The 25,000-nt window shown below is 41.3% G+C and overlaps 2 protein-coding genes and 1 long non-coding RNA gene across 3 annotated transcripts in view; 1 reads left to right on the forward strand and 2 right to left on the reverse strand.

Moving 5' to 3' along the window:
- The window catches only part of LOC5517500 (ficolin-2), a 6,169-nt gene extending 856 nt beyond the window's left edge, over nucleotides 1-5,313 (reverse strand). The window contains exons 1-5 of the mRNA XM_048734445.1: nucleotides 5,137-5,313; nucleotides 3,634-3,878; nucleotides 2,443-2,545; nucleotides 1,813-1,901; nucleotides 814-1,105 (exon numbers count right to left, since the gene is read on the reverse strand). Of these exons, the coding sequence (XP_048590402.1) occupies nucleotides 814-1,105; nucleotides 1,813-1,901; nucleotides 2,443-2,545; nucleotides 3,634-3,878; nucleotides 5,137-5,206 (799 nt within the window). The 5' untranslated portion in view covers nucleotides 5,207-5,313. The remainder of the gene's footprint in view (nucleotides 1-813; nucleotides 1,106-1,812; nucleotides 1,902-2,442; nucleotides 2,546-3,633; nucleotides 3,879-5,136) is intronic.
- Nucleotides 5,314-9,645: 4,332 nt separating this feature from the next.
- The window catches only part of LOC5517496 (ryncolin-1), an 18,236-nt gene continuing 2,881 nt past the window's right edge, over nucleotides 9,646-25,000 (reverse strand). Inside the window, exons 2-7 of the mRNA XM_048734446.1 lie at nucleotides 21,637-21,840; nucleotides 18,558-18,660; nucleotides 17,809-17,925; nucleotides 17,104-17,195; nucleotides 15,593-15,884; nucleotides 9,646-10,564 (exon numbers count right to left, since the gene is read on the reverse strand). Coding sequence (XP_048590403.1) covers nucleotides 10,293-10,564; nucleotides 15,593-15,884; nucleotides 17,104-17,195; nucleotides 17,809-17,923 — 771 coding nt within the window. The 5' untranslated portion in view covers nucleotides 17,924-17,925; nucleotides 18,558-18,660; nucleotides 21,637-21,840 and the 3' untranslated portion in view covers nucleotides 9,646-10,292. The remainder of the gene's footprint in view (nucleotides 10,565-15,592; nucleotides 15,885-17,103; nucleotides 17,196-17,808; nucleotides 17,926-18,557; nucleotides 18,661-21,636; nucleotides 21,841-25,000) is intronic.
- On the forward strand, nucleotides 15,791-17,934 carry LOC125573725. Its single transcript, XR_007314194.1, has 5 exons — nucleotides 15,791-15,895; nucleotides 16,532-16,636; nucleotides 17,051-17,217; nucleotides 17,413-17,483; nucleotides 17,847-17,934. It is a non-coding gene; the product is annotated as an uncharacterized LOC125573725 (long non-coding RNA).

The following is a 25,000-nucleotide window of genomic DNA, read 5'->3' on the forward strand; positions in this document are numbered from 1 at the left end:
TTGTTAGGTGGTGGTGGGTGATACTGGTTGGGGTTTCAGCTTAGGGTTGTGGTGACACAGGGGGCGATGATATCGGTGATGGTGAGTAACAGGGTGTTACAGGGTGTGGATGGGGGGGGTCTGCATGTCGGTAGTTGGTTAAAATTCCATAATTTGTCGGTAGTCGGTATAAATTATCAGTCTTTGTCGGTAGTAGGTGAATCTAAACTAGTATTCGCTTTAGTACCAGGTTTCATGTATAAACAAGATTAAACATTATTTGGAATTGATTAGTAATTAATAACTTATTAATAATAAATTAATAATTATGGATTAATAATTGACTGAAAAGTTGATGCAACAAAAATACATAGTGCAGATTCTGGAATGGTCGAATTTAAGTAGATTGACGATGAAAGAAAAGAGTAAAAATACCGGATATAATAAAATGTCGGTAGTCGGCAAATTCTTTTTTGTCGCTAGTCACTAGTTTTTTTGTCGGTAATCAGTTTTTTTTTTAAGCCGTTTGTCGCTAGTCGGTTAACCCCACACAGACCCTGGAGCTAAGATGGTGGTGGTAGTTATGACATTGATATGGTAATGATGATTTCAATGATAATATTGATGATAAAAGATATAGTGATGATGTAGATGACGGTAGTGTTGAAAATTACTATTGTGACGATGACTATTGTTGAAATTGTGATGTTGACGACAAGACTGTGATGGTGTTGGTGTTGATCGTTATAGGGAGTGATGGTGGTATTGACGATGTCGATAAATATAATGACAACGGCTGTGATATTGAATAGAAAATAGAGATCATTTTCTTACCACTGTAGCCGCCCACACTCAGTCGATATATGTCAGACTCCGCTGCGATTGAAAAGTGACCGTACTGAGCATGCGCCGTCTCCCCCGCGTCAGCTTCCATATCCACTCTCAGCTCGGTAGCGACTGCATTGGTCAGCCTTTGGATTCGGTCCAGTCCTAGCCAATGCTCTCCCTGGAGATCACCAAACCCGTTTTTGTACTCGGCCCAGTCTCGCCAGAAGTCCACGGAGCCATCTTGGCGTCTCTGGAACACGGTCCAGCCACCCCCAAAGGTTTCCTGGTCACAAAAGACCTATAACAATAATTGTTTACTTTTACTAGCAGCAAGCGAGCTTGTATTCTGTATTCTGATTGATTCTAAGAAGAATATGAATATGGAATATGGATTGGGTGGGGGACGGGACGGGACGGGAGATAGCCCATTATTATATTTTGAAACAATAAACATTGCTTGACGGACTGAGATTAATTGTCTTTCAAAATTATTGAGGAGAGGGGGTCACATGCCCCCAGTGCCCCACCCATTGCAACAGCCCTGACTCGATAATGAGGGCTTCCCTGCATGCTGCAACCTCCTGCAGTCTTGATTCGAATTTTGTGTCACACAGTTATTTCTCCTATGTCTCCAGTTTTCTCGGATAAGGATATCGAACCGGTCCCGTCTTTTCTAGCTGTACTAAACTAGGGGACGCAATAAACTCTCTGGCATTGACCACCCTCTATAACAGTGCTTACTAACAATACACACATTGGATGCACTTGATTTGGAGCCTAGCTTATGTTGTGCCTCCCGCACCAGTATAACTGATGGAAGTTATAAACAAAACAACTATACATATCTTCATTATAATAGGGAGTTTTTTTTTAAAGCATTTTTCCTTTCTACGTCAAGTTCTTAATTGCAATTACATACTCAAATAACGTCACACATAGGAAAAAGTGTTTGGGGAAAAATCTTTCTTTGGCCACAAGTAAATACTTCACTCGAATCTTCCTTACCTGGAATGCTCCCTGTCCGTCAGGATCCACCATGTACACCCCGCTAGTGGTACCCCCACCGGACAGAACCTCAGCGCAGTTTGTATGAACTACAATAACAATAACATACCGCATAAAGTGAAGAGTTGCAATCCCACGGTTTGCAGCTCTTCAAACCAAATGTAACCCAATGTAACAATGACGATGATAATGATGACGATGACATTGACAGTGACAACAATAATAACAACAACAACAACAACAACAATAGTAGTAAGAGTAAAAGTGATATTGATAGTAACAGTGACCACCTGCGCGGTCCATAACAATGACGATGATGACGACGACGATAACAGTTACAAAATAACAAAAGCAACAACAATAACAGAAGTATTAACAGTAAAAGTGACAGTTACGTTACAGTGACGATAAGGTACAACGCCGACAATAACGGCGACGATGACGATATGATGGTGATGGTGATGAAGAGGCATGTAATGACAGGGCCCGCGCGGTATATTTTGAAAACGGCGTTTATCATTGAAATTGTATCAAGATAAAGGGGGGACTACAAGTGGCCTATGAAATTCAGAGTAAGTTAAAAAACATTTCCATCACCAAAACAGAACGACAAAAGAATGTTTTATTTACCGCATGTTGATGATCCGACTGGACAAACACACGAAAATCCGCCAACTGTAAAGTCCGCTTTGCACATTCTGTCCGCAGAACATGATCCAGGAATGCAATCATTCTGAAAGAAATATATCGAAATAAAACAAAATATTTCGATGGGCGATTCGATATCACTCATTGCTCACCTTCTCTTCTCAAGCAAGAGGATGGCTGATGGCTGCGTTTAATGAAAGGCTCGTCTAGCAAGTCTAGCAGCCAAATTATAGCTTTGAAAGTCTCAGAAAATTCTGCAGAAACCGAAGTCCATCTGAAGTGTCTTTGCTTGGCCGCATAGATCAGAGCCGTAGCAGGTCATGTAAGATTGGGGGAAGGGTGCATTACGAAAACAAAACATTAGAAAAAATAAGGAAAATATTGGGATGGGGGGGGGGCACAGCCACGCCCCTACTTGTCATTTCCTTATAGTTTTTTTTAAAAGGTTGGGGGAGGGCACATGCCCCAAGTTCCTCACTCCCAGCTAAGGCCCTGTAGCCAAAGAAGCATAAAAGGGGCACTTGCATATAAAAAGTGGTTTTGGTGTTATTTCGGCGATATTTCGAAAACAGTCAAAGTTATGTGGAATAATTTAACAATAAAAAATCCAGGTTTATTAAATGGCCTTTGATCAATCATATAAATACAATATTGTGGTTTGAACGCCTCACGTCGAGTGGATGGAATTGATTGAAAATAGTACTTTTAGGTCTCGGCACAGGCCGTTCCTTAACTCATAAATAAACCAACTACAGCGGCGTAGCCAGGATTTTTAACAGGAGGGGGCCCAAAAGGGACATTCAAGGCATTTTCTTCTGTATTTTAGATAATGTCTCATACATTTACTGTATTTTTGGCTGCTAAAAAGGGGGGGGGGGGGGGGGGGTCGGGACCCCCTAGGCCACGCCCTGGCTACGCCCCTGAACTAGATTCTTTTCATACACTTTTCACACACTTTTTTAATATAATACTTTCCTAGAACAAGCGTGCGAGTTCCCCTTTAACACAACCTAACAACACATATGTCAAATGTCATATGTAAATTGTGTGGTTATCACAGTGGTTTTAAAAGAAATTCTGCTTATTAGCGCAATTATGGATAACGTCGGCCTTTATTCCTTTTCTTTCATTTCTACATTTTCGATACATTTTCCGCTTGCAAATAAGCTTTACCTCTGTTCCTCTATAAGAGGTTTCTGGATCATCCACAAAGTCACCCGGATGCTGGTGACGAGTTGACGTGCTGATGTGACAGGTCTTGGACGTGTGGTTATAGATGGTTGACTGACAAAAGTCATTCAGATAGCATTTCACGCTGCAATTCTCCTCATCGATCCCCGTAATGTTGAATGTAGTGTGATTTTTAAGAAGTTTTCTATTATGGACGTCCGTGAGCGCCATTATCTTGCACATTTTATCTGAAAATATGATTAAGTCGATGAAAAAACGTGCAAGCGTTCATTTTGTCTGTTTGACCTGGCTGGATGCCATATAGACGACAACCCGATATAAGCGACAACCCAAATCTTACCTCTTATTCGGTTAGGATTAATTAAGTATACGCTAGTTAGTGAAGTTCCGACAAAAAATGCTTGCACTAAAATGTCTGTTTCACCCTGTCCCCCAGGTTATCTCTGTCATGCCCTATACCCAGTGCTCGCAGAAGAGGGATAAGAAAGCACATTTTCGAATGTTTTGAATTTCTTTCCTGATTGTCTTATAATAAAACAAAAGATGGGGAAAGAGCTACAGTCATGCAATATAATTATTTTAAATTTGACGAAGAAGCTGCAAAACATTTTTTACATTGTTTGCTTCTAGCTCAAACAGACGAACAGCCAAAGTAATAAATTCACTACAAACAGTGTGCAATGGAGTTTAAAAGGCAACCATTTTTTTTCTTTCAAATACACTTGTGATGCCTGCATTCTAATAACATTCTTACAAACAAAATTAAAGGAAATAAAGGAATAATAAATTATTTATTATTTCAAAGAAGCTCGACATTTCTTGCCCTCTGGGGTTTCTTTTGAGTTTTTGTTCTTGTTTTATTTATCTTCAGGACGTTTTATATTTTTGAGTTTGAAAACCGCGGAGTTTGTTTGGGGAATTCTCGAGCAGATGTTAAGCACTCAACCTGCGGTCTCGTGCTCCACTGATCTGCTTTCGAATTCTCCCAAACAAAACACTCGGTTTTCAAAACTCAATGAAGGCACGCAAAGAATATTTTATTTCTTAACTGGATAAAAATAATGACAAATGGGTAACTAACTTAGGGCTTATTAAACTTTGTTAAGGTAAGGATCCCTAGGGATCCTCAACCAGACAACGTTTATTAAGCCAAACAATCAATGCTATAATTTGCAAAACTTTTTAACAATAAACCTGCAAGATATATCTTCCAGAAATCATAAAATATATACTATACTTTTAGCCATTCCTAATTTGGTATACTTTTGGATCTAGTTCACTTCAAAAATTAAATATTCTGCGTACCTTAACTAGTTGTGAAAACAATTTTAGAAAACAGAAGAAGTGGTCCTTTTTTATATATGTATTGAGAATACAAAAAGCTTATTTCTCTATTCCAGCTAAACGGGCTATAAAGATGATTAGAATAAGTATGCGTGTTTCAATCATTATTCCCTTAAAAGAACATACAAATAGTTTACTCACCTTGTTGATTGCTTGCGATTACGATTAGACAATTGTAGAGTGTTATCAGAATCAAAGAGGAGAATCTCATGGTTCATTCGCTTTGTTTGTCGCTTAAGAGCAAACAAAAAAGCCCGTACTAAGGCATCTCTAGTTCTATCAATGGAAGCATGAAATACTCATTCATTATTCATAAGTGGAAATAAATTCGAAAGGGAGAATGGTTACGAGATAACCTGGTTAAGGTACTTGCACCGGCAAAAGGGTCCATTTTGACTCGTTATAAGGTTGTACTGTTTCAAATCTCATCAAAAATGACTACAAATATTGAAAATATGTTAAGTATAGATCAATATGGCGGGAAGTTTTTGACGAGTTTGACAGCTAAAAGTGCTAATTGAAGGAGCATATGCTTTATTTTTCTTTTTACCTCGTTTTCTGGCTTGGCTTTTTATAATTTTAATATTTTTTTAGGCAAATTGATGTGCATCCGATAATACAGAATCGTACGGGAGTTTTTTTCGAAAAGCAATTTCTAAATTTTACCAACGGAAAAAAGTACTATAAATTCCCATTACAAAATTTCGAAGAAAAAAAACCTCCCGCTTGTTTTTTCGTCATCAAGTGAACTTTGTTTGTGGCAAGTTTCATCGCTCTACCATCGTTCTACTCTGAGTAAAACGTGATTGACGGTGTGTTAATGACATTAGCAGACTGTATATATGCGCTTTTAACAAAAAAACAGAAGCAAAAACCCTTAAAATCCCACGTTTTACGTCAAAATAAAGTTGTTCTACAGTCTCCACTCAATTCCATGGTCTTACCGCTGCCCTAAATGTCTCAGTGCTCATTCAAAGCGTCTTTGCCTACCCTACCTCCCTTAGGAAAATGTTGGGTCATCCCGTTGCTATGCGTGGGTTACCTCGCGCATGCGCAGTTAGCGATAAATACTCCAAAATAACTCCGAAATCTTCACGCGTCTTCAAAAATGATTGTGGATTTGTTTGGCTTGGCGATAGATAATAATTTCAGATTTGGTTATCAAACTATCCTAAAAAAATGGTACCTTTGTTCCTTTTGGCTTCTCTCTAGTTGATTGAGTGTGTTCACTTGACGGCTATCATCCCAGTAATGCATATCAATCAATGGCTGTCGTTTTTCTAAATGGTCTAAAAGAGCCTGGGGCGAGCGCGCGGGAGACCTGTGATATTCTAAGACGTTAGGGACAAGGCTCAGTATCCAAGATGGCTGCCAGCAAAATTGTAAGTCAACACGAATTCCTGCAAGTTTACGTGGAAAATCTCTACTTACAAAAATCTAGAGCGAAAAAAATATTAGAGCGACTCATAATAAGGAAATGACCGAGCAAGCTAGAAAAACAAAAGTTTTTAAAACAAGATTGACTGATATGGATTAAACACACACCATATGGAGGTCAACTCTAAGGCCTAAGCCAGACCTCAAACTTGTAGAGGGACTTGACTTGTACTTTTCACCTGCAGTTTCAAATGCAAATGCATGCCAGTTGATTGATTGATTTTTATTTGTGTGTATTTGCCTTTGGAAGGGAGCATTAAAATAGACAGATCCCTCCCTCCAACACGGTGCACCTTCCAACACGGTGCTCAAACAGCACAATCATTGCCGGTTCTAAATTTCATCAACGTCTCGACAGCATTGCTGAGCCAAAATCTCGACAGTTTCCCGCCAACATTGCTGGGCCAAAATCGCCAGCAATTTGGCGTATTGTTTGCAGGTGCTTGAGGATGTATAACCCATAAATGTCATAACAACCATAAATGTAATAACACACACCATAAATGTAATATAATATGTCGCCCATAAATGTTATAACTTATAATTTTGACTCATAGAAACAACATTAGACAACCAAACTTGGCAAATGTCATGTAGGTGTCAAGGGGGGTGCAACGGTATGTCAACTGAGCATGACGAAATCAATGACGTCACTTAAAACGGCAATACTCATATCTCATCATAGAAACATCATGAGGCGATCTCACTTGGCAGATGTCATGTAGGTGTCAAAGGGGGTGCCATGATATGTAAACTGGGCATGACGTCATCGATAACGTCACTAAAAACGGCAATACTCATATCTCATCATAGAAACATCATGAGGCGATCTCACTTGGCAGATGTCATGTAGGTGTCAAAGGGGGTGCAATGATATGTCAACTGGGCATGACGTCATCGATAACGTCACTAAAAACGGCAATACTCATATCTCATCATAGAAACATCATGAGGCGATCTCACTTGGCAGATGTCATGTAGGTGTCAAAGGGGGTGCAATGATATGTCAACTGGGCATGACGTCATCGATAACGTCACTAAAAACGGCAATACTCATATCTCATCATAGAAACATCATGAGGCGATCTCACTTGGCAGATGTCATGTAGGTGTCAAAGGGGGTGCAATGATATGTCAACTGGGCATGACGTCTAGATAACGTCACTAAAACGGCAATACTCATATCTCATCATAGAAACATCATGAGGCGATCTCACTTGGCAGATGTCATGTAGGTGTCAAAGGGGGTGCAATGATATGTCAACTGGGCATGACGTCTAGATAACGTCACTAAAACGGCAATACTCATATCTTATCATAGAAACATCATGAGGCGATCTCACTTGGCAGATGTCATGTAGGTGTCAAAGGGGGTGCAATGATATGTCAACTGGGCATGACGTCATCGATAACGTCACTAAAACGGCAATACTCATATCTCATCATAGAAACATCATCTTTGCAACCTTGACACCTTCATGACATCTTTCAAGTTAGACTGAACTATGTTTCTATGATGACATGGTGGTGACTGTTATTACATTTATAGTTGTTATAACATTTATGGTTGCTATTACATTTATGGGTAATACAGAGGACAGCTACAAGATGTAGTCTAGAGCAAGCGGACTATCTATCAAGCCTTACTCGAGATGTCTGGGTACGCCACTACTTGTTCTCTATATTTTACATTGGCAATTACTAACAATGGCAAAAATATAGGTGATGGGGGTATCGACGATACTCGTAATGATGCGTTGAGGTGATTTATTCGGTTAGCTCATGTTCGCCGCCATCTTGGCTGAAAGAAAGGTAATGCCCAGTCCTAATGCGCCACAAACATTCAATGATATCCCCCTCTTCGCATATACAACAAACAAAAACTGCGATAAACTTAACTGTGACTATAGTCCAGTGTTTTACTTATGCTAGCTGATCTAAAAGTAATAACAACAAATCAAATGCATCGTTCTTTCGTGGTTACAGTACCGCTGGCTGGTCCCGTTATTTCGCACGAGCCTTTAATAACTTTTTTTGCGCGGGTAAAATGGCTTCTGCTTTGACTTTGACCGTCTTGACGAAGATATCCTATAGATCTGCGGGGGACACAACCCTGGGCCTATGCCTTCCTTAGGAGGAGCTTGGAGGTATTCGGGGATTCTGTCGCGTTTGGGCACTGCATCTTTCTTGTCAGCGTCGTCTGTTGTCTGCTCGTGGTCTACCAACTGTGGTGACGAGTGTTCCTGGGTGAATGGTGTTGCATACTCAGAAGGTGGTTTGGGATCGGTTCGGGGTCATAAAGTGTTTCCTCATGCGTTGGTATAGCTTGTCGTTGATTTCTACGACGTAAGTTCTGGGCTCCCTGGTAGGGTGTTGTCGGCCGAGTACTTTTTCGGGTTCCTAGATGGTATGGTGAGTGTTCCAGATGTGCACTCTCTGTCTTCTTTCTCTATAACGGCGCGTTAGTTGTGACGGGCGGCTTGCCCGTCTTGCCTGTCTTTCCTTGCCGACTTTCCTGGTTGTTGTGTTGGTGTGTCTCCGTCTTTGGGTGCTTTGACTGGAGTGACGTGTTAGTGTTGGGTAGCAGGGTTCTTGGTCGACGTCCAAACAGGATGTCATCCAAGGGGGTGATTCGGTACATCCATATGGCAGTGTATGGACATTGTTAAACATCTTGGGCCTTGGTCCATAGGTGTTTGCACGTACCAACGCTCTTTTTCAGCTAAGCTGTTTGCCTGGTGATGATAGGGTGAACTAGACGTTAGCCTTATGAATATCAATTGACACATTCTTAGGAATTGCTTCCTGACCTATTGGCTGCCAAAGTCGGCAAGGATTATGCTAGGAAAGCCATATTCGGCGAAGACGCCTTTAAAGTGGCTGGATGCTGTTGTTGCGGTCATGTTGGTTAGAAGTCGGAATACTGGGAATCTTGAGTAGTAGTCAACAATCATCAGGTACTTGGAACCGTTGTGCTCGAATATGTCTGTTCCAAGTGTCTGCCAGGGTCTGGTGAGCAGGTCAGGTTGCAGGGCCGGGAGCTTCGGTTGGACTGGTTGGTGTTTGTTGCAAACATTGCAGTCTTTTACCATCTCTTGGATGTCGTTTGCATCTATATTTGATATGTTACAATACCAAGCAGCGAAAGGTGCTCTTTGCTGTTTTTTTTTTTTTTTTTTTTTTTTTTAGCGTAAATATTCTTTATTGCTTCGAGCTTGTCAGCAGTGGAAACTATTCCCTCTGTCGTCGGGGTGTGGCCAAAGAACTTCACCTTGCTGCTTGAACTGGAGCTTGTCTGAGTTTTAGCTACATTTGGCTTGAATCCTGCCGCCATTGTCGAGTGAGGGCGAAACTGTAAAACATGCTCTGAATTTCGCGGAAAGGTTAAGTTAATCGAAGGCAAACGAAGGCTTTGGACGTGAGGTATCGAGGACACTAGCAATAAGGCGTTGAGTTGATTTTTTTTGGTTAATTCATTCACAATAGCTCAAGTGCGCCGCTATCAGTACCACAGGCATCCTATGAAAGGGGCTACAGCCCCTATATTAATTTGCCTATAGTAAAAGGTCTACCATTTTACATGTCTAAGCATTTTGGATAAGCAGATAACAGAATGGTTAGTTTTAGATCTGAACACGGGTAGATAAGGATCAAGTTTAGTGTAGAAGTTTGACGTAAATCTGGTTAAAATAAATATTCTGATCTTTCAAAATGAAAGAATTGTTTTTATGATGGATAAAACTCTTGCCCTTTTTGATATAAGCCAAAAACACATTCTCTCAAGCACTGCTTATTTTTCAGCCCCATCGCTAACTATAAGACATATTTTTTTTTTCTTTTTTCTGTTTCTAAGCAGCTTTTCATGGAGCAGATCCTTTAGGCCGTATCTTCATCTCAGTTCGCTTAAGTGAATAGTAATGACCCTTCCAATGCATCCAATTGATTCCTTGTGCATAGGGACTATTGCTATTAATAAAGTAAATGCCGTTCAGGTTTGAATGATGACAACTCTCGTACCACCACGCCCCCTTGTAATCCACAGCACAGGAAACATCAGTGTTATCATCATTGTCTTGGTCCTTCGTAGAGAATGCGGCATTGTTATGATAGGCAAAAGAGTCCCCAGCACTACCTAGGAGAGGGAAAATTTGTCGTCAAGTTGTACATGATTATTTTTATTATCATTTTTTATGTTATGGTTAGTGATGATGGTAATGATGTCACACCAAAAAGATGAAAATTATTATAAAAATGATGCTTTTTATTTTTTTATTTTAGTTGGGATGATGATGATTATGATGACGGTGATTATGATTTTGATAATGATGTAATGATGACTAAGTTTTTTTAACCCTTTTTAGACGAGGGGTTGGGGTTGTAGCGTTTTATCTCCGGAAAAAGGGCTATAACTCTTGAACTAAGGAAGCTAGAAAGTTCAGCCTTAGTGGCTTTTCTTTAAATTTATCTCCATATGCATGCCGATATGATTTTTTAGGTTTCCATAACGACCGTCCGTATACACCTGGGTTTTCCAAATTCTAAAAAAATGGGGATTTTTCATCTTTTTGTCCTTTTTTCAAATTTGAGCGCATCGTTGTTAGGGTTTATAAGTTCCACAAAGGATATTTTTGAAGCGAGGCGTGGGGAAACTTTGTTCTATTAAAATAGTTGGCAATAAAAAATAAATAAAAGACGTAACTTTTAAGAGCATCCGTATGCATCACACAGTAGGATAAGTTAAGGATCTGTTACCATACATGTTCGTGAAAAGGAAAACCACAATAAAGAAAAATAAGATAGCCATCTTAAACGATGGGGGACGATGAATTAGAATTAGTTAATTAATATAAATTAGAGGAATTGCTTGAAAAATAATAAAAAAAAAGAGGGTGCCAATAAAAGCAACTGCTAGTTCCGATGTATTTGAAGGATACATTATGATTTCAACCAGAAATCTAAGATCGGTACTAGAACCCCTTAAAACTGCCACCTTTCAAGTCGGGCGCAATAGGCGGCCCGATTTGAGCTTTATGTTTTTGTATTTTATCTGCTACGTCGCGTTGTGGGTTCCCTGTGTTACCCATGTTTTGTGTGAAACGTGTTTCCCGAGCTTATCGCTTTAATCTTCAATCACGTTTCTGCTTCATAAGACCATAATGCAAGTCAGAAGAAAAAGTACCAGGACACTACTGTAAAAGGCATCAAGAGATGAGGCCAAGAACTCTGAGCTTAAACACAAATGCCCACGCCAATAACCAATCGACGCATAAGACAATCGAATTTGCCCACTCGTGCCTGATGTATTCCTACTAGCCAATTGTGATGGTGATTGTGATGGTGGTGATGGTGGTGATGGTGGTGGTGGTGGTGGTGGTGGTGGTGGTGGTGGTGGTGGTGGTGGTGGTGGTGGTGGTGGGGGTGGTGGTGGTGGCGGCGGCGGTGGTGGCGGAGGTGGTGGTGGTGGTGGCGGTGGTGGCGGTGGTGGCGGTGGTGGCGGCGGCGGTGGTGGTGGTGGCGGCGGTGGCGGCGGTGGTGGTGGTGGCGGCGGCGGCGCTGGTGGTGGTGGTGGCGGCGGCGGCGGTGGCGGTGGTGGTGGTGGCGGCGGCGGCGGTGGCGGTGGCGGTGGTGGTGGTGGTGGTGGCGGTGGCGGTGGCGGTGGCGGTGGCGGTGGCGGTGGCGGTGGCGGTGGCGGTGGCGGTGGCGGTGGCGGCGGCGGCGGCGGCGGTGGCGGTGGCGGTGGCGGTGGCGGTGGCGGTGGCGGTGGCGGTGGCGGTGGCGGAGGCGGTGGCGGTGGCGCTGGTGCTGGCGCTGGCGGTGGCGGCGGCGGCGGTGGTGGTGGCGGTGATGGTGATGGTGCTGATCGTTTCCCAAATTTTTGTTCCTCTGCCTTTCGTCTCGCTGGCAGATTTTAACGGTCAGTCGCACTTGGGATTTTTAGCACTCTAAATGTTCGTGAGGCATTGCTCTTTCGATTTGCATCCAAAAACTGAACTCAAAAGGATATTTTCATTAAAATGAGCCGATAATTGTGGACGCGCGTCTCAAAAAATGAGGAACTGTACGTATTGGAACACCGCCTATTTATTCAAATAGGAGAAAAACACTTTTCCTTGTCAGAAATCAAACCAATTTGAATGAATGCAGTACAGTATAGCAGTGGTAAACAAATAGTAACGAATGACAAGCATCAACCGAAGACCTGTGGCAACAGCAAAAGACTGAACTATTGCCAAATATGAACAGGAACACTGGTTCCAAGACTGCACACTTTGTAAGACGCTTTGTAAGACGTAATGCACACTTTGTAAGACGCTTGTTAGTCCGATCTTGTGGTGTGATACATTCAGTTTTACTAAATACAAAGAAACATGTCAAAACGCCAAAATTAGAATGACTGTAAGTACATCATTTCCCACCTAGCCTTTCCTGTCCACTAAGTGGCTATCCATGGTGGCGTGTTTTCTGTTTGCTCGATTGAGCAACGAGTTGGGGCTCCTTCCTTTTTGGAAATGCAAGTCGGGGTCTCTTAAGATCGAAGTCCACTGCCCGAACCCGTATCTTTTGAGACCAACTTTAAGATACTTGTCCTCTTCGGGCGTAAATAGGAGCGATTTTCTGCGAGCCGGGCACAGTTCTGTCATCATAAAAGCGTTCTCGCACTTCTGCTTTGCCGGTAGTTTGCGGGCTGAAGGCTTCATTCTCGCTGCTGGCGGTGTGGAGATTTCTTGAACTTCGTCCGTTGAAGAGCACGACTTCGTGTAGTCGTCTTGATCCTCTGAAGAATTTGAAAGGTCGGAGAGCTTCGTTAGAACCTCTTTGTCCAGCTTGGTGTCACTGTCGCCATGTAGTTTTTCGAGGCATTCGCGCGCCTTTGTGGCGACTTCGCGTGAACGCTGCTTGCGATAGTGCACTTTGGCGATGTTCGAGCTGTGCTTCTGATCTTCAGAGATGGCGCTTCGATCGGCACTTTTTAGCACTTTGCAGCTAGACGTCTCGACGATTTGTCGGTATCGTGTGGGGTGAACATACTTGCCAGTCGCTTCAAACACAAGTTTGCTCATCAGCTCACCGAGCTTGTTGTGCTGACCCCCGTTTCTCGTAACTAGGACGTACTCACACTTGGGTTTGAGTAGCGGGCGAATGTAGGTTATGTATCCCTCGAGCAGACTCATGTTTGTGTCGGTCAGAAGGAGCGAGTCGAAGCCGTACTTGCCCGCTGTTTTGAACATTTTCTGGTCGACAAAACCTCCGTTAGTCTTGGCAGTGCGCACCATGTCCACAGTCAGATAATGATACGTCATTGGCCGCGAGCCCTTGACTCGGATAAACAGATAAACGGCGAGAAATTTAGTGGTAAACGACAGATCAAACGGAGACGCCCTGTCGGGCGTGTCCTTGCACGTTCTCAGCACGGCCTCGTAGCGGGGCAAGTAGCGAGACACCACACCAAGGAGCTCGTCCATGGTTGCCCAGTGCCCTTTGGCCTCTAGCACATCGATGTCTAAATCGCTAGTCCACTGTAGTCGCATCATTTTTTAGACGGTCTTACGCACCTTTTTCAAGTATGTGTCCGTCGTAGACAGCCCTCTAAGCACCGCTTCCGATACTCCGTTTACTTTCCTGTAGGTCACTAGTTCTGCAATGGCGTCCAGGTATCCGATTCGACCGGCATGACCCAACTGCCACTCGCTCTGCATTGAATCGGCAAATTTGAAAAGTAGATTAGGCGAACACAAGCAAAAGTCCACAATATCTAATGTGAGATGATCTTCGTCCTTGCTGCAAAATTTCAGAAACTTCAAGCATTTGCTAACCAGTTGCTGCGCTTGTCGATCACTTTTGCAGCCCCCACCACTGCCCTTGAGCCACGCGGTGAATTGTTCAGCAAACGTGCAAGACATGTCAAACGATGGGACGCCATTTGAACGTCGTTGCCCCTTCTCCTTTTCCATTTGGCTTCGAGAAGCTTCGATGTCTGAGTCGCTGGGTTTCTCATCAAAGTAATAAAACCATGGGTGCTTTTTCTTGACGTGTTTTCTACACCCTCTTTGGGTTCCAAACCCATCGTTATGGCAGTCTGGTACAGGGCAGTGAAACAGCCCGTCATTTTCGTCTTCTTCTAAGTGCATTCTTTTTGGTTTCTTCGCAGCATTTGGAAGAAGCGACCAGTTTATCACATTACCCTGCTTTACCATCTCTTGTCAGCAACGGTTAATGCGAGAATGAGAAACGTATGCGGCGCACCGCATGTTTAATGCTATCAAATACGTGAAAAGAGCCAATCAATCACAGCCACGCGACAGCCTCGAAATAGTGGCAGCAGTCTATTGGTTGGGCACGATAAACCAAAATGGCATGCCCAAGCAAGCCTCGGCATGCCCTTGCTTTTGCACAGCATGTGCGAGTCTAGGCATCGCTTTGAAAGATCATATCTTTTGAGATTGAGGAACAAAACCATAGATGCGGAACTTTTGTTCATGTTTTCGAAAAAGGGAACACCCCACTTCGGTCCATTGTGGCCCTTTTGTTGTTCCTTTTCGCAAAGAAACGGCACCATTTAGGCCAAATTGGTCCCACTGTTCCTATACTTTTAACCACTTAGGAACAGGCGTTCCCTTTTAAGTCTATTAACCGTAGCAAATAGGAACTTTTGTTCTTTTTGAGTGGTGGTCCTCTATTGGGAACGCGTCAAAAAAGGAACTGTTGTTCCTAATTGCATCAATTAGGACCAACAGTTCCTTTGTGGACTTCGAAAAGGGAACATTTTGTTCTTCATTGTACAAACAAGTCCTTTTGTTCCGAAGCGTGCCATTAGCGTTCCGATTCTTCACCTCTAAACGGAACAACCGTTCCGTTAAGTGATAATTTATTCAGTTCCTTTCGCGGATATAGGAACACAACAAAAAACGCGCGGAACTGTTTTCGAATTTTAAAACGTCTCGTGTGTAGCTCAATCAAAATAAACCTCAAACGCGAATAGAGCAAGCCCTCATGAACTACCTCAAGCAGTATCACGGTAACTTTGGCGTTCTATCGTTGCGCATACCGAAATTAAATGCAGAATAATCAAATTAGGGAAACGTATATGATGATCGTGATGATGGTAAACATGATGATAGCGGCTGAGAATATGAGCAGAGACTAGAGATCACTTTCTTACCATTGTAACCGCCCACACTCAGTCGATATTTGTCGGACTCGGCCGCGACTGAAAAGTGACCGTACTGAGCATGCGCCGTCTCTCCAGCGTCGGCCACCATGTCCACTCTCAGCTCGTTAGCGACTGCATTGGTCAGCCTGTGGATTCGGTCCAGTCCTAGCCAATGCTCTCCCTGGAGGTCACCAAACCCGTTTTTGTACTCGGTCCAGTTTCGGTAGAAGTCCACGGAGCCATCTTGGCGTCTCTGGAACACGGTCCAGCCACCCCCAAGGGTTTCCTGGTCACAAAAGACCTAAAGCAAAAGTATATATTAATATATTTCATTATTTTTAGTTTTTTTTTATACCTTTTTAGCTTGTTAGAAATTACTCTACACTCTTTTTTATAAGATGCCGATGCTCAGATAGCAGAAAAAAATCCTAATTTTTTTTAATAAAAAAATTCTAAAATGCATAATCAAATTGTGTTTATAATAACAACCTTAGCTATTGCTAGTGATCATTTGTTTAAATCCCTTCTAATAATTTATTAGGTATCATTTATTGTACATTAAATTTTAAGAACATTTTTTAACTTTAAAATGCTCCAAAAAAAGAACAGCCCGGCCTCAACACTTATTTTTTTAGTTTTTAGTTTTTTTTATATAAAACGAGTGTATTGCTTCAATCAATCAATGGTTAATGCATTTTTGCTGCCGAAAAGTTGCCCATTAAGCCACCAATAAATTTCTCAGGTGTATCTTTCATACTCCCTTTATCTCTTCACTTTTTATCTTTAGCTCTTTCGAATCATCATTCACATTCACTATTATACCCAAAAAATCGTAACAAACTTTGTAAAGTTATATAACGTTTGCTACAAAAAGAGACTTTATTTTGCTTTTCGCCTGTAAACAACCAGGAGGTTACCACTAGCGTTGATAAAGGCTCTTCCGAAAAGGTATCTCGAAGACTCTCACACCAGTAAGCTCGAGGACCAGGCAGTGGCCGGCAGAGCGGCGTAGCCAGGATTTTTAACAGGAGGGTACCCAAAAGGCCTTTCAAGGTATTTTCTAACTGTATTTTAGATAATGTCCCATACATTTACTGTATTTATGGCTGCTAGAAGAGGGGGGGGGGCTAGGCCACCCCTCTGGCTACGCCCCCGCGTAGCTATAATTTTAGTATTATCACAGATTTTTTTCATTCATACATTCATTCATTCATTTATTTTCATTCATTCATTTTCATTCATTCACTTTCATTCATTCATTTTCATTCATTCATTCATTCATTCATTTTCATTCATTCCTTCATTCATTCATTTTCATTCATTCATTCATTCATTCATTTTCATTCATTCATTCATTCATTAAATTATTACCGTCTCTCGCAGCAAGGCTGAATTACAGGCGGTGTCAGAGCAACATAATTACAAAATGGGTGTACAATTACAATAAATTCTTTTTTTACCATTTAGAAAATCGATAGCCATTGATTGATGTGATGGGTATTGAGACCATAATATCTGACCTGGAATGCCCCCTGACCGTCGGGATTCACCTCGTAAACACGGCTCGTGGTGCCCCCAGCAGAGAGGATGTCAGCGCAGCTCGTTGGTAGGACTAGAAAACAAGTGGGCAAAAGGTTGTTATCATTTATTTAATTTTTTTTCATATGTCTATGTGATTACACTCATCGGGCACTGTGATGGCATTCGCCAATAAATTTGAGTATTTTGATAGTCCCTTCTTGTGCAGAGCATAGATCTGAATTGTTTCCTTTTGCCTTACATCCTTTTGGCGCCAACATTTGTTTTCTTAAACTTCTATCTTTCGTTAGATTCGAGCGTACATGTCGCTGTCTAGGACTTGCCAATTGGCCAAGGTTGTAAGCCGAAGTGCTCGCTTGATGTAAGTGTAAGTGTATCTCGTGGAGAATGTGCAGGGGCGGATACAGGGGGGGGGGGAGTGGGTGGATATCCACCCCCTTTTTGAGTAAACAAATTTGAAAAGTCTAATTTTTTTAAGAAAATAAATGTCTGAGGGACGGGAGGTACTGTCCGATTTCCTTTGCCTGTTGAGTTTGCTGACTCGACAATTCCAATTGAGCGTGAAGTATGCTAAGATCTATGTAGTGACCTACCAAGAGCCACTTGATCATTTATAAGCCGTCTATCCGGCCATTATCCACCCCCCAATTTGAAATCTTGGATTCGCCACTGATGTGTTGGCATACCTTTCTCACAGATTTCCCCCTCATATCCCATTCTGCAGGCACATGTGTAGTTCAGACCGTCGGATTTGTCAGTGCACGAGCCGCCGTTTTTACAAGGGTTTGAAGCGCAAGGCATCGCTGATGATGTAGAAAAAAATATATTAATAAGCAAGACGTTCAGGGATCGGAATATTCATGACTTTGCTTGTGTTGTGCAGCAAGCAAGAGTAATGTGGTTTCTTTATAGTATTTATTAGCTGACTAGCTGTAAAAAATGTACTTTTAATTTATTGCTATTAGCTGTATAACTCTGTACAGGATACTGGGCGGAACACTGACTATTTATTGGGAGCGGAAGAGGCCAATTGATTTTTTTTTTTTTGGGGGGGGGGGGGGGGGAGAAACATATACGACCTATTTCTGTTGCAGTCAAGAATCAATGTGTCATTAACACACAAGGGTTCATGCTAAACGTATAATGGCTGAATCCTTTTCTTTTTGAAAAAAAAGAGCAATGCTTCAACTTTCTTAACGTGGGTGTTTTTTTTTTCGCTTATTTATTTGTTGTGTGTTACGATACATGGATTCTCCAAGTGCAACCATTTTGGAAGTTGGTGTGGCTTTCTTTTTTTGATTATGATGATATGATTATGATTATAATAGATTGTAATAAGGTCCTTGCTAAAAACGCTTATCATAAGTAAAGAGAACAAAATTTAGATAATAAAGAGTAGTGGAGATCAGTTGAGATAAAATAAGATATAAATTACCGCATATTGTTGATGCAGCTGGACACACACACGAAAAACCACCATCCGTGAAATTGGCCTTGCACAGCTTATCATCCGGGCACGAACCAGGAAGACAATCAGTCTTTAAAAACAAGCATCATGTGAAGTTCTCGTTTAATGGACGTAGTCGAAAACCTAATTACTTCACAATCGTTCAGGGACTGATTTGGGTATGTTATATTTTATATAACGACACTCGTAAAATTGCACGTTCTTATTGGTCAAGGGTCCACGTGTTATTGGATGACACAGGCAATTGGCGCCAGCATGCGCGTGCGCTCCCAAAAACTATATTCATTGACCCCGTCCCCACGTATCCGTTCTCGTTTGAAAACGCAACCTTTTTGTTACTTATACGGGTATCACGGGTATTTCGGGTAAAACGCGAAAACGATGACCGAAAACGATCTCCAGAGTGGAACAATTTGAAAACGATACCCTTCCGGTGTCGTGGGGACGGACGAAAACGGAACCTTTCGAAAACGATGGCGTGATAACTCAGATCCAGTCCACTTGGCGCGCGAGTACGCATGCGCTGTAGAGCGTTTTATCGTTTTCTTATCATTTCTGCGTTTTCGTTTACGGGACGGGTCGTATCAAAATGAAAACGCTTCTTTTGGACGCGGATCTTTTTGAAAACGGAACAAATAGGTTGCGTTTTCAAACGAAAACGGATACGTGGGGACGGGGTCTAAAACAAATAGATCTCATTCTTTTTGTGCGTCTGTCCTGTAATAGATTCACAGAAGACGTCACAGCGTGTCATGAACAACAGTCACGCAACTCGGCTGTATCTCGTTGTGTACTTTTAAAAAAATATATATAAAACTTGAAAATATAAAGCTTGAATTATAACAGAAAAAAAGGATGTGCATACATGTATTACTGCTCACGGTAATATTAGCTTTTAAAATAACATCTAGTAAATCTAGTGCCATGTTTACCAACAACGGCTATGACAAGAGAGAACAATTTACTCACCCCTCCCCCTAAATAATCAAGGTAAAAAAATTCTAACGTCGTTTGAAACTTGTCACCGAAATAAACTTATAATTAAAGTCAAAACAAGCATTTAAACCTGAGAAACAGGACCAAAATATGAAAAAAAATCACCAGTTTCTAGATTTTGTAAAAAAAAAAAACGGTTGCATTGGTTACATAGAGCGTTACATCAAAACGTCCGCAGATAAATTTGGGGAAAAGTCATCAATTTTAAGCCATTTAGTTATTATGGTTCAGAAGTAATAGCAATTTTTCCGGAGCCTCCCCCCCCTCCCGAGTCTGAATAGGGGTAATTATACAATGAAACTCGTAAATCGCGCGCTCTGATAGGTCAAGGGGATTGTGTGTTATTCATATCCGATTTGCACACGAATATCCAATCAGAAAGCAGCAAATAGAAGCCAGCGAAGTGCAACCCAAATATCCCACACATGTCCCACACAAATGGTACAACATGTCCGATGCGGACAGTGATTTATCTAAAATATATACCTTAAAAAATCTTGTAGAGGTGCATGGTAGAGAAGCACACTATGGAAATAATAAGATAAAGCGGTGCTTTTTTCGATAGGTACTATGTCGTGTTAATTTTTATCAACTTGCAGTGATTTAAGTGCGGGGGAAAAGAATGCCAAATTCCCTCTCCACGCCTGACTTATAACTACAAGTTTCATCGGCAAACGTCAAGATTTACAGCAGAAATTCAAAAAACAGTGCCATTCTTATATGTAATTAAAGTAAGCTAGGATAATATCAAACACAAGTTCAATGACTTACACACTGCTCTAATATGTGTTTTTTTTCGTTTCTTTCGTAGTAAGTTTTACTTTTTTGTCTTCTGTCCCATCCATCCCGAGTCCCATCTCTACACTAAAAGTGTGTAAAAGCCAGACAAAGAAAACAGGGCTAGTAACTTTCTACGCTAACCGGAAAATGCTTATTTACTTGTCCAGATTCGCAGGAAAGTATCTCAAACAAATGATTGCCGACTTTTTGTGGGACATTTGTGGGACCACATGGGTGTTTTTGCATCATCTATTTCCTGATTGGCTATGTGCGCTTGTGATTGACATGTCGGATCTATGAATTAGAGGACACAAGCACGCTTCCCAAGGCTTCTGGAATTACGCGGAAAAAAACTCAAAATTACGCGGGATTCTTTGCTAAATTGCGCGGAAAATCAATCATTACGCACTGAATTACGCCGGATTTTGCAATACATTTATCTTTAAAAATCAAAATTTTGCGGCACTCTTTACTGAATTACGCGCTAAATTACGCGGAATATCAACTGTTATGCCCAAACTACATTTTGTACCGAAGGAAAGCACGAAATAACTTGAAAAGGTTTATTTTTTTGCGCGAATATATCTTAGGCGAGTTTTCATTGGCTCTTAGCCACCAGCCAATTAAAAAAGGTATTTTATTATTAGTCCTAGGTCTTCGCGATTTAGCAAAGAACGCCTAGTCATTTTATTTGTTTTCGAAATTAAGTTCGAAATATCGCACTCTTACGAAGAATATCTGTCTTTTTTTACGAGAAATAGAGGTAAAAACCCTAAAAGAACAAATCGGCTGTGCACTTTAATGTTTTGTCTTTCAAAATGTAGCAAAATTACGCGGGATTACGCGGAAATTTGCTGATTACGCGGAGAAAGCCAAATTACGCGCTTCCACACAAGCGCGTAATTCCAGAAGCCCTGGCTTCCCGCCAGCATGCGCGCGCACTATCCGTAAACTAGATTGTAACGTAAGAAAACCCTTTTATTGTTGTACATGAACAACAGTCATGCAACCCGACCGCGTCTTGTTTTTTTGTCAATGACACGCTGTGACGTCAGGAGAGACGCACGCAAAGATAAGATCAATTTGTTAAATTTGTCATATTTGGGACTCTGTGCGCGAAACGTTGTGCAAGAGGACGTCAGAGTCGAGCTGCCCTTATTTTCCTATATAAACAAGGAGCCACGAATAAGAAGGTCGTGAGCGATTACCAAGCTAAAAAATAAAGATTACACTTTTCTTCTCCCACCCCCTCTCGTGTTCGAATAATTACCTCTGTTCCATGATAAGTACTCTCTGTATCATTTACAAAATTATGCGGATGTTGTAGACGAGTTGTAGTTGATTGATTGGCATACGTCACTAAGGAAGCATTTGACTTTGCAGTTTCTTTCGGTCAGTCCAGTGAAGTTGGAAACGATGTGGTCTTTGAGCTGTTTTCCTGAATGGATATCTCTCATATCCATTTTCTTGCATCCTTCATTTGGATATAATGAGGAGATAAGGAGAAAAGAAAACAAACAAGCAGAGCTTCACGAGATTCCATTTCTTGCATTTCTTACATGTAAAACACATTTAACAATCAGTTTATAGTGTAAAAAAGACCATGTTTAGTTTTAATTAAACTTCTTATTAACCAAGCGTGAGGTCTGTACGGAGAAAAAAACAGACCAAGCTCTTGAAAGTACGGCCCAAGGCCGCAGGCCGTGCACATATCAAACATATTCCCCACGGATAGTGTCCTTCGTATGCATTGCCTTATATGGGCATTGATGCCCATATTTAGAAGAGCTAAAGTTTTCCCGCTCCCTGATCACCAGAAAACATGGTGAAAAATACTGATTCCTTTCAATTTGAGACTCGAGGCAAAAATGTGTCAAAAAAACTTTATCGCTTGGTCAAATCTTTATCACACAAGTCTTGAAAAGCCCTTAGACCCAGGCCTCCAAGAGATTGGCCTAGCGAGATTTAAGGTCACCCAAATATTGATATGGAAAAGAATAAGGCCTAATATTTCTCTTGTACAGAACGAGCAAGCGAGGTTAATAAAAGTTTTATTATATGGCTTTTAGAAATTAACATGACGAAAGAAAAAAATCAACTTGTGCTTTCGAGCAAATATTGATCGGTTTATAGGTCGAGTTCAAAAAGTCGGGAAAACAAGAAACACTCCCGCACGGTCAACAAGTAAAAAATGTGAGTGAAAACCATATGGTAGCGATGTGTACTTTGAAATTTTGAAAGTCTCGCAAAAAATTCGCAAAGTCACGGAATCTCGGCTTTTTTTACGTTTGTTTCGAGTTTTAGTGGTCTCGGAGCCTCAAAATTTTGGTAGACACGGAGCCTCGTTTTTTTTTCTACCAAGGTCTCGGATTTTTAAATGCAATCTTTTAGAGTTTCTGATTTTTGTTAAACGCGATGATCTGCTTTATCGTATTACCATTCTACGGGTTTCCCGCCGTCTTTTTTGAGACGAAACAGAAATTTTAGCTTCCATAGCAAAGTCGTGCCACTGAGACCCCGTCCCTACACGTATCCATTTTCGTTTAAAAACGCATTTTTTTTGTTACGGATACGGGTATCGTCCACACGGAAACGCAAAAACGATTTAAAAACGGTATCCAGAGTGGAACAATTTGAAAACGATACCCTTTCGGGGCCATGGGGACGGACGAAAACTTTTCGGAAACGATGGCGTGATAACTCAGATCCAGTCCACTTGGCGCGCGGGTACGCATGCGCTGTAGAACTTGTTATCGTTTTCGTATCGTTTCTGCGTTTTCGTGGGGACAGGTCGCTAAATGAAAACGCTTCGTGTAGACGCGGATCTTTTTGATCATGGTAATTGAAGTGCTGCCTTGTTTAATTCACATGTGACAAAGTTGAACGAGCGGGACTGAGATCCCATGCATCCCGGTTTTTTTTTTTTTTTTTTTTTTTTTTTTGAGAAAAAAAGTAACAAAAATGCACAAAAACCGGGGATGCATGGCATCTCAGTTCCGCTCGTGCAACTTTGTTACATGTGAAACAAACGTGGCCGCAGCTCTTCGATTACCATGTGTGACGCTGGCGTGGGCTCCGTTTGAAGCGCGTTTAGATACTCAACTTTTGATTCTAATTTCTCAAAAGGTTCGACATGCAAGTACTTTCGGTAAGGCCTATTTTAGCCATAGCGTCGGGTAATAGTTTAGAAGAGGCGAGGCTTGCGTTCAAATGTCGAAAAGGAATAAATTCTTTAGTTTTCAAATTATCTTAACAAAAATACTCTCGAATTAACTATGTTGAATGTATTCTTGTGCAACACTGGTCCTCTCACACAAGTTGCCTTAGGGTGTGGACTTAGCAGGGGGCGTAAATTCGGGGAGGTTGTCTATTTTTTTTTTCAAAAATTGCGAGGACAATTTTGGCGTTTATCGATCGCAAAGTTTGACAGATCAGTTTTAATCCAACAATTAGTGGGCTTCAAGCTGACGTACTGTGTGTTACTGTGAATTTAAAATTCATCGGGCAAAATTTCAAAGTTTTTGTTTTTATATAAAAAATACTGCTTCCATATATAATTTGATTTCAAAGAAGAGTGAATCTAGCAGAATCTGATAAAGAATAGATGTATAAATAAAACCTGAAACATTAACAAATCGTGCCGAAAATAAGTCTTCTATAGGGGAACTATCGACCTAGTAAGTTCAAAGTATTCGATATTTGTTTAGAAAGGGCAAGCAATCTGAATTGAGCCATGTTGTCAGAATTGATCTGTTTTTTTCCTTGATTATATAAACCCTATAAAATCGTTATCAAAGTGACAGCGTTTATTTGCTACAACTTATAGAAAGTGAATGCTCGGAGGACGGGTTCTCGAAAAAGACCGCTGATCAGCATGAAATCAAAATACAAATCAGCCGACTGGGAAGCCTGTGGTGTGGACACGAAAATTTACGAAAAATTGCATCCACTATATATATGAAACTCGCGCATGCGTTAAAACACCGCTGATCGATATGGAATCAATATACAAATCATCCGACTGGGGAGCCTGTGGTGTGGACTCTGAAATTCACGAAAAATAACATCCACTATATGAAACTCGCGCATGCGCTATTAAAAAGACCGCTGATCTGCATAAAATAAAAATACAAATCAACCGACTAGGAAGCCTGTGGTGTGGACACGAAAAATCATATGCGATACCAAGATTAGACTTGCTCTCCGGTTGCTGCGCTCCCTCCGAGCAACTATCGGCAAAGGTCTTCTATGGACTTAATGCCCGGCAGTTTCAAATCTATTCAAATAAGCCAGTAAATTGTCAGCCTAGTGAGCTCAAATTATCCTATAGTTGTTTGAAAAGGTTAAGCGATTCTGAACTGAGCTTTGTTTATAGCCGAACCTAAAAGTAGTTGCAACACAAACAATTTTATTTTTAAATGATAAGAAAAGACATTCTAAACAACATCCCAAAATGTCTCCAAAGTTCTTTTGGGAGGAACATCTCCCAATCATCACGCACTGGCAGAGCGATCTCGAGAGGAGTGCGTTTGCGGAGAGCTATGTATATCAATAGAATACAAGATTGCTGACAAAAGAGATTGTTTATAGTTGAATTTCGAGATGTCCCCCAGAAGAGGAATTTGGAGAAGTTT

This window comes from Nematostella vectensis, chromosome 11 (genome assembly GCF_932526225.1).
Source record: "Nematostella vectensis chromosome 11, jaNemVect1.1, whole genome shotgun sequence".
NCBI classification, from domain to species: Eukaryota; Metazoa; Cnidaria; class Anthozoa; order Actiniaria; family Edwardsiidae; genus Nematostella; species Nematostella vectensis.